The sequence below is a fragment of the Tinamus guttatus genome, unplaced genomic scaffold (genome assembly GCF_059628265.1).
Source record: "Tinamus guttatus ecotype Peru unplaced genomic scaffold, ASM5962826v1 Tinamus_guttatus_pri_ptg000033l, whole genome shotgun sequence".
Taxonomy (NCBI): Eukaryota; Metazoa; Chordata; class Aves; order Tinamiformes; family Tinamidae; genus Tinamus; species Tinamus guttatus.
Genome location: NW_028288567.1, coordinates 501,256 through 513,531, shown reverse-complemented (window position 1 = coordinate 513,531; position 12,276 = coordinate 501,256). Strand labels below are relative to the sequence as shown.

Sequence of the window (12,276 nt, the reverse complement as noted above, 5' to 3'; positions counted from 1 at the left end):
TAGAGTTACTTGTCCCTTTATCACAGCATTAGTTTCCCAGAGCACACCCTTAAATAAAAAAATCAGGTCAGTGTGGATTAGAGGTGAATTTCCCCTTGTTGTTTAGAATTACCGGCAGTTGCAGAGAGATTATATGGAGGATGATCACGAACGGGCAGTATCGGTGGCTGCTCTGTCTGTCCAACTCTTCACTGTACCTACTCTGGTGAGTAGTACCTGTCTTTCTTTTAAAAACTGATAGTTGGCACTCCTTGCCTTTTTTTGCCTCCTTAATAGAACTATGAGCGATTGCAGAGTGATTTTATGAAAGATGACCACGACAGAGAGTTCTCAATTGCTGACCTCTCGATACAGATATTCACAGTGCCTTCTCTTGTAAGTACTGAAAGACCAAAGAAAAAAAAGGAAATCTTTTTCTGTTGAAAGCCACGTGAGGCTACTGAACCCAGAGAGCATTCTCTAACATTATTGCAATGGAAAAGCAGGACATTGCAGTAGTCAAACTGTTCACAGTTTGCTGTGGATTACAAGGCTAAGTACGTGAGTGTCATGAAGTTTTGAATCCGCCTTCCTAAAGCAGTTTTGAGATTTTATTTTTAAGGTATTAAATATTTATGCATGGTCACACACATAATGCTTTAATTTCTGTTCATAATAGGTCACAGTTACTATCTGTAGAAATAAGACCATGTAACTTGCATGCTACAGTTTCAGAGCATACCATCCTGGTGCGGTTAACTGTGGGCATGAGGCTTATTTTTATGGTATTACTTCCTGTGGTGCTTACAGACTCAGAACAACCTCCTTTCATGCTTCTGTTTAGTTTTTGTTTCAGGGCTTCAGGCTATGTTCACTAGGTCTGCTGGTCTTTCACCAGCTTATATGTGTTTGGGAAAGCCCTTTTTTCCTTCCAACCTCCAAATAAGTCTTTCTTACCCAGTAATACTAACTACACAGTTGTGTTTTTTTTTTTTTTTGTTTTTTTTTTGTTTTTTTTTTTTTTGGAGAGGTGGAGATTTTGGAAGTGAAAATACAATTTTGTAGTGAGAAATGTTTCAAAATGAGTGCCTCTGAATCTTTCAAATATTGAAATCTATAATTGACTGATAACATAGCAATTATGCTACTGAGCAAAGTACTTTTTTCTAGATGGTGCTGTTTTCTAGATTTGCTTTATTACACATGTCTAGCAGATGTGTAATAATACAGACAACCTGGGTATTTTTCAGGGCTTTCATAATGATTGTAGTATTTATATAGGAGCACTTTTGTTCCCTTTTTACTAGGCTCTTGAAATTATTTAAAACTTTCCGCCCCATACCATTTTCAGCATTTTAAAAATTATTTACTTGCTTAACAGCTAACTCTTAAATCAACTGATGTTGTTGGCTTTGTGGCAGTTGTCTTAGAGGGTGTTTTGTTCCCTTTTTATGTTAAGCATTAGATTCCTCCTCCTCTTCTTTCCCTGTATCCTGCCCTACCCTGAGCATTCCAGAACCTTAGTCTGGAGTGTCATTAGCAAGTGTAGAGTCCAGAAGCTGCAGTCAACAACCACAGTAGCATTGTGCTAGATCAAGGGGGCCAATCTTGAATTTACCAGCCATGTAATAAAATCTCCACTGGCCCTGAGCGCCACAAGACCCATCTCGTTTTCCTTGGAGAGCCAACAGAAGGGAGGATTTCTGGAAGTGCTCCTCCACAGGAGATAGCAGTGGGTTCCTCGGGGCGCCCTGTTCTGCTGCAGGGTTGGGTTGCCTTAGGCAGGGCACAGGAGACAGTCCCGCAACGTCAGCTTCTGCGGTGCCTGCTGGCCCCTTCCTGCAGCACATGGACGTGTGTTGTAGCCCCCCCCCATAGGAATCATAGGGCATCTTGCATAATTTTCTTGTGGAAATCCAGCTGTGCAGTTTCTTAGGAATGTGGGAGGCTCGGGCTTTTTGCCATTGGGCTTGATAGGTGATGGACAGAAAACAGAAGAGATGTCCCTGTCATAAAGAACTTGTACTTAAATTATTAGGAGGCAACAGTTACTTAAAGGAAGGTACAAGTTAACAATGATACAGTAGATTAGCAACAGCCTGACAATAGCTGAACTTCTGTAGAATTTTTCTTCATCAAAATAGTTACAAAAGAGATCTTGAATTATGTTGATTTTTGGTTAGATTTTTTTTCAGTGAATGTTTGCAAGCTTGACTTTTGATAATTAAAACGGAGCATACTGACATTACCACTGTTTTGGATAAAATGTCATGTATGAAACTTATTCTTGTTACCAGTATGTTTGAATTACAGCAAATTTCAATCTACTTTGGCATAGGCTCGAATGTTGATAACGGAAGAAAATCTCATGACCACTATCATCAAAACTTTTATGGACCACTTAAGGCACCGTGATATCCAAGGCAGGTTTCAGTTTGAACGATACACTGCTCTACAGGCTTTCAAATTCAGACGTGTTCAGAGCCTTATTTTGGATCTCAAGTAAGTATACTAATTGTGTGCTAAATTGATAAATTAAAAAAAAGAAAAAAAAAAAAAAAAGGAACTAACATTTGTATTTGTTTCTAATGCACTCAGGTATGTGTTGATAAGTAAGCCAACTGAGTGGTCAGATGACTTGAGGCACAAGTTTCTAGAGGGTTTTGATGCCTTCTTAGAGTTACTCAAATGTATGCAGGTATGTAAATCTATAAAGTACGAAATACGCAGAACTTTTTCTTTTATAACAAGAGATTAGCTTTCATGATTTAGAAATTGATGAAATTTAATATAACTTCTATTTTATGATAACTTGAATTCAATAAAAAGGAAAATCAGTTCAAATAGAAACATGTGAAATTGGTCATGTTTTGCAGCTGTACAGGCATAAAAGATGCATTTAATTGTTCAAATCTTATCCATCTTAACTAACATTCTTTCTTCATGCGTGCTCAAGATACTGCTTTAGTGTCAGCAGAGTTGCAGTTCGTGTTAAGGAATACAATCTCCTGACATCTAAGTAGGCATCTTCACTGTGGTCTTTTTTCAGCTTTTTAATGCCCTGTATTACATTAAGAATTATGTTGAATGCATTTGGGGCTTTTATTTGAAAAGCATTGGGGCTTTTACTGGCTAGAACATACTTCTTAATACCTATCTTTTGTTAGTCTATTAAAGGTAACTGCAGTATATTCAAAAGTAGCAACTATCAGAACACGTCGTGTTTATCTTATTGGGCCCAGATCCGATTAGGCACGTTAGTGCTCGGTCTTTAGTCAGTTCTTATCTGCGTTAGGCATGTTAGTATTTGGTCTTTAGTACTTATCTGCATGTCTCTAGAAAATACATTTTTGAAAAGTGAGATGTCTTTTCACATTGATGCTTATATGTAGGAGTCTCTGCAAAAAGGAATGATTGCTCATGATGGCAAATTTTCCCCAGTGTTAAAAGTAGTAATAAATAGATCTGAAACTTTTCTTGTCCTGGTATTCATACCTGCTCAACTTCCCATTTAATTTCCTTGTTGTTTTAAACCTATTTGGTTCCTTTCAGAAGGTGCTCAATTTTCTTTTTCATGTTGTAGCAATGTGTGTAAATAAGAATAGATAGCCACTGCCCTGTCTTCATGTAATGTTGTCGGGGTTTTTCACTGGTATGTTATTGAAATGCATAATTCTTTTGGTTTCAGGGCATGGATCCAATAACTCGTCAAGTAGGACAGCACATTGAAATGGAACCAGAATGGGAAGCAGCATTTACACTGCAGATGAAGTTAACACTTGTTATTTCAATGATGCAGGACTGGTGTGCTTTGGATGTAAGTTTCTTCTGGGTTATCTTTTCCTTATTGATATGTGAGAAAAGATGAAACTTAATAATATATGTTGAAAGTAATATATGTTAACAATGGAATAAAATGCATAAGTGTACCACCAGCCAAAAATCTTTCCTTGTAAGCCAGTGCTGTGTGTGTGTGTGTGTCTGTAGAAGCCCTTTGCAGAAATACTGCTGAAAGCTCTGTCAAACATCCTAGTGTTTGGTTGTCTGTCTAAACACTATTAGATTATAATTGCTAGAGAAGGTAGGGAGTAGAGGACCAGGCCCTGGATCTACCTATGCTGCCTGACTGTAAATTGTGTTTCTATATCATAAATGCTTCAAACTTTATTACATGTAGAGCTTCAGCACAGTAAATTATTGCCATGGAACAGGCAGGTGACCCTAGAAAGTCTGGAGATTCAAACTGGCCTTAATCTGTCTCTTTTAGTCAGCTTGTATGTTTTGTTGACAGAACATGATCATTGCTCAGAAGGTTTTATGGTACCAGTTAAAGAAATGTGCTAGTGAGCCTTTCCTTAAGCAGATAAACCTAGAGAAGTTTCAATATCTATGTCCTTCTTAATGATTCAGCTTATGTTGGAGTCATGATCTTCTAGGACTGTTAATAAAGGTAAAATTGAAAATACTGTATCAAAACTATCAGATACAGATATCTCTGTATAATGGCTATGTTGTTTTTGCAGAGCTCTGTTTCCTTCATAATCTGCATAAACCACAATCTCTCTTGCAGGAGAAAGTATTAATTGAAGCTTACAAGAAATGCCTGACCGTGCTGATGCAGTGTCACAGTGGCTTTACCGATGGCGAGCAGCCGATCGTCCTCAGTATGTGTGGCCACTCTGTTGAGACCATCAGATACTGCGTTTCTCAGGAAAAAGTTAGCATTCATCTGCCAGTTTCCCGTTTACTTGCAGGTATGAACTAGCTTACAGTGTTTCATTTAAAATATTTCAGGTAACCAAAACATTGTCTAAACGTACCTGAAACTTATGTGGACATAAGGAACTATACACCAGTTGTGGACAGCCTGAGCAGAGTGTACTTGAGACCTTTGCTAGCTGTTGGACAGCCTTGAGGCAAAATGCTCCTAAGCCTTGGAGAAGTTGTTGTGGTTTCAGGCCTGGGGGAAGTTCTCATGGCTGTGTAAGCCCCAACAGGGGATGCTCCAGGCAGCTCATGTTCCTTTTGTGTCATGTGCCTGATTCAAAGAGAGTCAAACAAAACAGAATCTGTAGTTAACAGATTCCTTTGAGATATGGTTAGCTGTAAGACTGAATAAACTACTTGACAGTCCGGTTATAGAGCAGGTCTATCGAATATCTACTGATAACAAACCAAGGTGTCACTAGAAAATTAGGCATATATTAAAAAAAAATCTTTTCCCTTGTATTGTGGTTAACTTGTCCAACAGTTGTGTTCAAAAAGATTGAATTTTTGTTCAAATGGAAGCAAAGTCACCCGACAGTAGAATAAGTTTGCAGATTCTCTGCAATGAAATTGGATTTTTTTTATCCTACTGAAATTATGTAAAATATTGCATGCTATGTAATGTCTGTGTTCTATGTGTTCGTATAGGCTTGCATGTTTTGCTGAGTAAAACCGAAGTGGCGTATAAATTTCCTGAGCTGCTGCCCCTGGTATGTAATTAAGTGGAAATTATTCAATATATCAAATTAATACTTTTAATATCATGAAAGGGAAATTGAGTATGTAAAAGTAAATATTATTAAAAATAACAATTATCTTTCTGCTGTAAATTCTGTTTAGGGAAGTAATCTTGTGTAGTGGGTAGAATTGCCTGTTGAAGGATGAATAGGTGGTCATGGCTAGGCATTCAGCAGTCAATATTGCCCTCTTAAATAATTTAAGACTCAGAAGATTTCTATTTTGTTTCATGCATTACCTTCTTTTTTCACAGTAGATTTTTTTTTTTTTTTTTTTTTTTTAATATCTGCTGGCATAACCTCCTACTTTCACCTTGGGCTTTGGAGTTCCAAGTTTTGTTCCCCAGTTTTTTCTTTCTTCCTGCATGTTCCTACACTGCTCCTTTAACGGGGAGTGGGAGGGAGTGTTAAAAAGAGCAAAATATATAGAAAGGATAGAACAGAACTGACAAAATGTGTTTTGAAAGATTAATCTTTAAATGAAAGAAAAATTAAAATATCAGTTACTGGATTGAAACATGAAAAGTACTAAGGAATTAAGTCCACACAGAGTACTTTTGGAGCAAGTTAAATATCAGATTTGTTAAACCCATATAACCCAGCTAAACAGTCTTATCAAATGGTTGTAATATGTGTTTTGAACATGCTGCTTTTTTATGTTCCTGAAATTATTTAATGACTAAAATGTTCTCTCTTCTCTGCTATTTTGACCCCATTTCCTTTAACTTTTCTCTATTTATATGAAAATATTATGTCTCTAATGCAGAGTGAACTTAGCCCGCCTATGTTGATAGAACATCCTCTACGATGCCTAGTCCTCTGTGCTCAAGTGCATGCAGGAATGTGGAGAAGAAATGGATTCTCTCTTGTTAATCAGGTAAGTACTTAATAGCTCTATAATCTCTCTTTTCTGATAAGTTTATAAATGGTGATTTTGGACCTCAAGAGCTTCTCTTGCTGTATTGAGGAAAAAAACCCCCAAAACCCAATGTGGACTTCCAAATCTGGTTGTGGAAGGGCAGTGGGAGTGAGACGCTTGGATTACTTGAATGCTTAGACTTTTAAACTGATCTTTGGTTTCTTGGTCAGCAGTTGCTTTTTTTTTTTTTTTTTTTTTTTTTTTTTAATCTTGGTACTACTGCAGTGTTCAGTGAACTTAACCCTCTGCTCGTAAAGACACTTTTAAGTATAGTGCAGTGAATACTCCCCACCTTGTTTACTGCGCGCTGTCCAGCAACAGTGGCAAAAGTGCTGCGCTGGACTGGTATTTCTTTGGTAATGCATTCATCATCTTCCCGTAAAAAAAATGCCTCAAACATATAAATACACACCTCTGAGGTAAGATGGTACTACTATTTCCAAGGCAATTATAATCCTTAAATCACATAGTAAAAAAGCATTAAGTTCATGCTAGAAACAGTGGTTCTTCTCTTTTCCCTCTCTGGAGAGGAAGAGCGAGCGAGCACATGCTTCTGGAGACTAGCCTTTTTGGACTTCTTTTTTCCCCTGCCTTTGTAAGAACGAGGTCCTGAGTGTTTTGAGTACCACAGCTCTAGGATGGATTCTGTAGTGTTGTTGCCACCCACCAGGGTGGTGATGGTAAGTGACTTAGCAAGACAAATCATAACAGAAATAGAGTTTAGTTCTGTGAGGTGTTAGCTTGATTTAAGTGTGAAAATATTCTTTCCCTCCCACAAGTCTCCATCTTCATCAGACAGCTGCAATTTCTGTGTACTTGGAGGCTGAAATCAGCTTGTGTGCACAGCTTAAAATCTGTCACTCTTGCCTTTTAACCTAAAGAATATGTTCTTATAAGGTGATATTTTCGTTTTCATTTTTAAAGCAAAAACCGTGCTATATACCACTATAACAACATCCATGCTACTATAAACACATATGAACTGTGAAATTTCAACATCTGATGGAGAAATAAATACTTTCTGTGTTAACTTCCCTTGATTTTGGGAATCTTAAATTTAAGAGAATGACTAAACTAGAGCACAGTGACTTCTGTGGTCTAGAAAAGCGTTTTTCTTTCCATTGACTATAGAAAACTCATGTTCAGAAACATACTGTAGCCTTCCTTCCGAGAAGATAGGGATGGGTATTTGCTTGTGGATTTGCTTTTGGAGGAAGAGAGGGCAAGCTCTGCTGTCTAATTGACGTAATATTTGTCAGAAGTGATGAGAAACTTCCTTCCACTCACTCAAGGAAGGTAGAGCGTACCGGAGATAGTACTCAGTCCTACCTAGAAACTTTGCAGCCTGTGTGGTGTCTTGTTTGGTGTGTTTTTTGGGTGTGTTCTTTAATTTTTTTGGTGTGTGAGAGATTTCATGGTGGTGGGTGGTTGTTGTGTTTGTTTGTTTGTTTTGTGTGTGTGTTTTTTTTTTTTTTTTTTCTCCTCTAATTGCTACTGTAACATTATTCTGAAACTGGCAACTCCTGAAAGATTTGGTCTTAGCTCATGGAAGAGCATTTTGTGCAGCAAAGAAAGAACACTTGCACGGTCTTTTACTCCCATGAATTTCAGATGCTTGAAAATTATACTTGAGTACAATACAAATACTTTTGTATACAAACATAACAAAATAAATTTTACAGGCTTTTAATATATCTTGAGTCACTAATACTATATGGTAAGAGAGTTTTCTTTCCAGAAAGAAAGTTTGGAAAAATATAATAGTTGCTAAATATTTATAGTATTCATTAAATATTGTGTTTTTTTTTTTTTCCAGATTTATTACTATCATAATGTGAAGTGTAGAAGGGAGATGTTTGACAAGGACATAGTCATGCTTCAGGTAACCACGTATACCAACCAACTTGCCTTTTTATTGGGCATTTTAAGGGTTTGTGTGTATGTGTACAGCTACATCAAAAGCCTTTAATGGCAAGGAAAAAAAGTCATTTTTTTTGTGGATGAACTTCTGTTCTTCATTTGTTGCTTGTGTATGTTTTTTTTAAACATTCTGCAGAAAGTGTAAAACTTCTTGTGTAATGGCTATGTGATACTGCATCCTTTAAAAATGTAATATTTTAACCAGCAGATGATGCTGTACTGGCAGTTATATGAGTCTTCAATATTGGGTTCGTTGCTTGTGTTACCCCCTTCTCAGTTTTTCTCTTTCCATCAAAACTGACCTTTAAAATTCTGGATAGAAGGTAGAAGTGCATACAGTGTTTTGCCAGTTTTGCTATATTGTAAAATTTCTGCTGAAACCCAAAACTGAGGGTGCATTTAGTCTTGACCCAAGAAGATCTGATGCTTTATATCTAAATTGAATTGATGAAAACTATTACAGCTGAAGATTTGCAAGTGACCAATACAGAAAACTCTTTCGCAAGAGGACCTCCAAATCTTACTTAGACTTAGCTCTGCCCAGCACAATGTGTGTGTGTTGGTGTCAGACGTATTTCACAAAGGTTTGATCTATCCCTGATTTGTGATGTTCACCATCACGTGGATATAAGCATTTTTGTGAGAAATTATTCTCTCAAGATATTCCTGTTATGAGTAAGAAAAAAATACTTGCTAAAATATTACAAAAAAAAAAAACTTGCTAAAATCTTACCTGTTGAGTAGCAATATAGCTGAATTAGCCAGTTATTAATAGTTCATTTTTCAGAAATGGAAGCGAATGCATGACATGATTTAAAAATCAGTAGTATTCTTTCCAGGAAAGTTTGGAAAGTCTTCCTAATGTTGTGAAAGTTGCAACTTAGAATCTGTGAGGGTTTATATTTTTTTTGTTTTGTTTTTAACCAGTACATGGTATATATTAAGTGCTAAACACATATTTAATATGCCCCTCAGGAGCTGGGATAGCAGGAAGAGTAGTGGAAGAAAACCAAAAACTTTTTTGTGAATTTTGTTTGGGATGTAAAGAATTACCCTGAATATTTTACACTTGCAAGGGCATCAACTTCATAAAGCAGAGAATGGTGTTTATTCAAATGAATGGTGTCACTTGCATTATTGAAGCCCTATGAGGGTAAGCTTAAGTAGTTAAATATATAGGGCTAGGACAGAGGGAGAAAAATGACTATCGTAAGGAATATACTGTGAATGAAAGGAATACATATATATATACTTTAATAACCCCAGGTATTATAACACCATTTATAATAACCAATCTCTTTTTCTCCTGATTTAACAGACAGGTGTATCTATGATGGATCCAAATCATTTCCTGATGATAATGTTGAGTCGATTTGAACTTTATCAGATATTCAGTACTCCAGACTATGGCAAAAGATTTAGCACAGAGAATACTAACAAGGTAGTATTTATATTGCCATTATAGAAAATTTGTTACCTTGGTTTTGAAAATATGTCGTAATCGGTTGCGTTAGCTTTGTGTGATTTCTTGACAAAAATAGAGAAGTAACCATACCTTATGTTAGTTTCACAATTTGAAATTTGCCTAAATATATATAGATGTTGAAATGATAGATGTAAGAAACTGATGTATAATTGTAGCATTATTCAAGAATTTTAAGGCAATTGTGACTGCATTTCATAAATTTAAATTTTGAAGTGTAAGTGTGGAAAAATGATAATATTTTCAAAACAGATACTATTTTCAGCTTACGGAATAATATTTCTTTATTCTTGCATGAATGTTTTTTATGTTTTTTTTATATTAAATCAGGATGTTGTTCAACAAAATAACACTCTTATAGAAGAAATGCTATACCTCATTATAATGATTGTTGGTAAGTTTTGAATCATTTTTTTCCTTTTCTCAATTTGTTTAATGGTATAGAATGAGCATATTTCATTCGGTTCCATATTCAATGCAGCCTAAACTACTTTCCCATGTGGAAAGACTTGCAGAATTTAGTTCAATTTTAATTCCTTTAAGGTACAAGTATCAGTCCTGCAAATTCATTCTGCTTGTGGAAAAAAAAGATGTTAGGGCCTTGAAACTAGCTTAAATTAATTCAATGATATTTGTGAGTGCTGTTGGGTGAATGGGTGGGATTTCCCCCAAAATATTTGTTTTCTACTCTTTTCTTTTAAGTGGCAAAAGAACAGAAAAGAAAGTAGTATTTTAAAAGTCTTAAAGCTCCTGTTACCTTTTGTTCACAGGAGAGCGATTCAGCCCAGGAATAGGGCAGGTAAATGCAACAGATGAAATCAAACGAGAGATCATCCATCAGCTGAGCATCAGGCCTATGGCTCACAGTGAATTGGTAAAGGCATTACCCGAAGATGTAAGTTACTTGGAAAAAATGTAACTTCAGCCTTATTATATTACCGCAAATGTCTGTCTTAAATATTTTTATGCACTTAAATGAGGACTGGGAGCAGCATGATTATAAGAAAAGTAAGATTAGTGCAGGTACAGATTAATAGTTGTCAGGAAGAGGTAGGAAAGAAGAATAGAAGGAGAAGGCTCTTGCGTCGTTCAGATGTTAAGATATGAGAGCTGCTTTCCTCTTTTTAATACTATTTCTTATCAAGTCTCCTGGCCGTCAGTCTCTGTATTCTGATAATAAGTCCTGAGTGAAAAGATGGAAGTTTGTTGCCAGAGCTGTTTAAAAATATCAACTTTGTTATTATGAAGCCTAAAAGTGGTTGAAAATACTGGGCACAATATAATAACTTATAGCAAAGATGCTTCATAGTGTTACATAAATGATTTGTTCATATGAAATTTGTGTGAAATCATCTGTAGTCCTCTGTAGTTCTCTTTATGTGCTATCCTTGTGTAAGATGGGCAAGATGACTTCAAAAGGTCATTATTTAAAAAAGGGTAAACTTTTAACATGATTCAAGGAGAAAGTATAGAATCAAAAATCGAAACTTAAACTATCTTTTACAAAAATATGTTTTAGAGTTGGATGAAAGAAAACATTTTATGCTAGAATTCTAAATTAATCCCATTGTCAGTCTAAAATACACTTTGCCTGAACTATTAACTGCTGCAAATGTGTATTGTATGAAAGGGATGTGATTTAAAATTGTCAATTTGTTACATATTGGAGCTAATTTCTCGTGCTACCTTTTGTTTTGTGGCTTTGTCATTTTTTCTGTGACTCTTTAACACTTTCCTGTATTTATTTTAGTTTAGGAAACAGAAATATTGACTTACACATACCTCATATATATATTGAGTAAACTAAAATTTCTCTTTCTATTACGTCTAAGTTTGCTAGGGTAGGGAAAAACAGTAAAAGATTAACATAATTAGAAATACGTTTGAAGACAAGGTATTTTTGATACTTACATATCTTGCCTCTTTTTATTCTATGCAGGAGAACAGGGAAACGGGAATGGAAAGTGTGATCGAAGAAGTTGCCTGTTTTAAGTATGTTTTACTTTATTATTACAGCTTTAAAAGCCAAATACCTATACTAGTAAAAAAGAAAAGACAGAAGGGGGCTAGGTCACTGTTTTCCCCATAACTTGTGTACATCACTCAAAATACTATCTATTGCATATTTGATTTCTAGGTTGTCTCTTGAGCAACATTTCTTAGTTGTTCTAGTTTAACATTTCAGCATAACAATAGCTATAACACTGAGCACATAATGACTTTTATACATCTTCATTTTTTCTTTGCAGAAAACCCGGACTAACAGGCAGAGGGCTGTATGAACTAAAACCAGAATGTACCAGGAACTTCAATCTGTATTTCTATCACTTTTCAAGGGCAGAACAATCAAAGGTGACTAGTAATTTAACTTTCTCCTTTTCATTTTCCTTGTGTTTTCTGTTTTTGAAACAAGTTTGTGAAGGAATATTATGAGTCAGCTTTTTTTTCTTTTTTCTTTTTTTTTTTTTTTT

At 35.7% G+C, this 12,276-nt stretch overlaps 1 protein-coding gene across 3 annotated transcripts in view; it reads left to right on the top strand.

Annotated features, from left to right (window-relative positions):
* The window catches only part of UBR2 (ubiquitin protein ligase E3 component n-recognin 2), a 49,234-nt gene that overhangs the window by 16,660 nt on the left and 20,298 nt on the right, over positions 1–12,276 (top strand). Inside the window, exons 11-24 of one of the 3 annotated variants that reach the window (XM_088531686.1) lie at positions 107–205; positions 277–375; positions 2,318–2,481; positions 2,578–2,677; positions 3,668–3,796; positions 4,550–4,733; positions 5,395–5,456; positions 6,250–6,360; positions 8,219–8,284; positions 9,641–9,763; positions 10,136–10,199; positions 10,576–10,700; positions 11,745–11,797; positions 12,055–12,157. In XM_088531686.1, the coding sequence (XP_088387812.1) occupies positions 107–205; positions 277–375; positions 2,318–2,481; positions 2,578–2,677; positions 3,668–3,796; positions 4,550–4,733; positions 5,395–5,456; positions 6,250–6,360; positions 8,219–8,284; positions 9,641–9,763; positions 10,136–10,199; positions 10,576–10,700; positions 11,745–11,797; positions 12,055–12,157 (1,482 nt within the window). The remainder of the gene's footprint in view (positions 1–106; positions 206–276; positions 376–2,317; positions 2,482–2,577; positions 2,678–3,667; positions 3,797–4,549; positions 4,734–5,394; positions 5,457–6,249; positions 6,361–8,218; positions 8,285–9,640; positions 9,764–10,135; positions 10,200–10,575; positions 10,701–11,744; positions 11,798–12,054; positions 12,158–12,276) is intronic. The other 2 variants (XM_088531695.1, XM_088531703.1) reach the window with 2 other exon arrangements.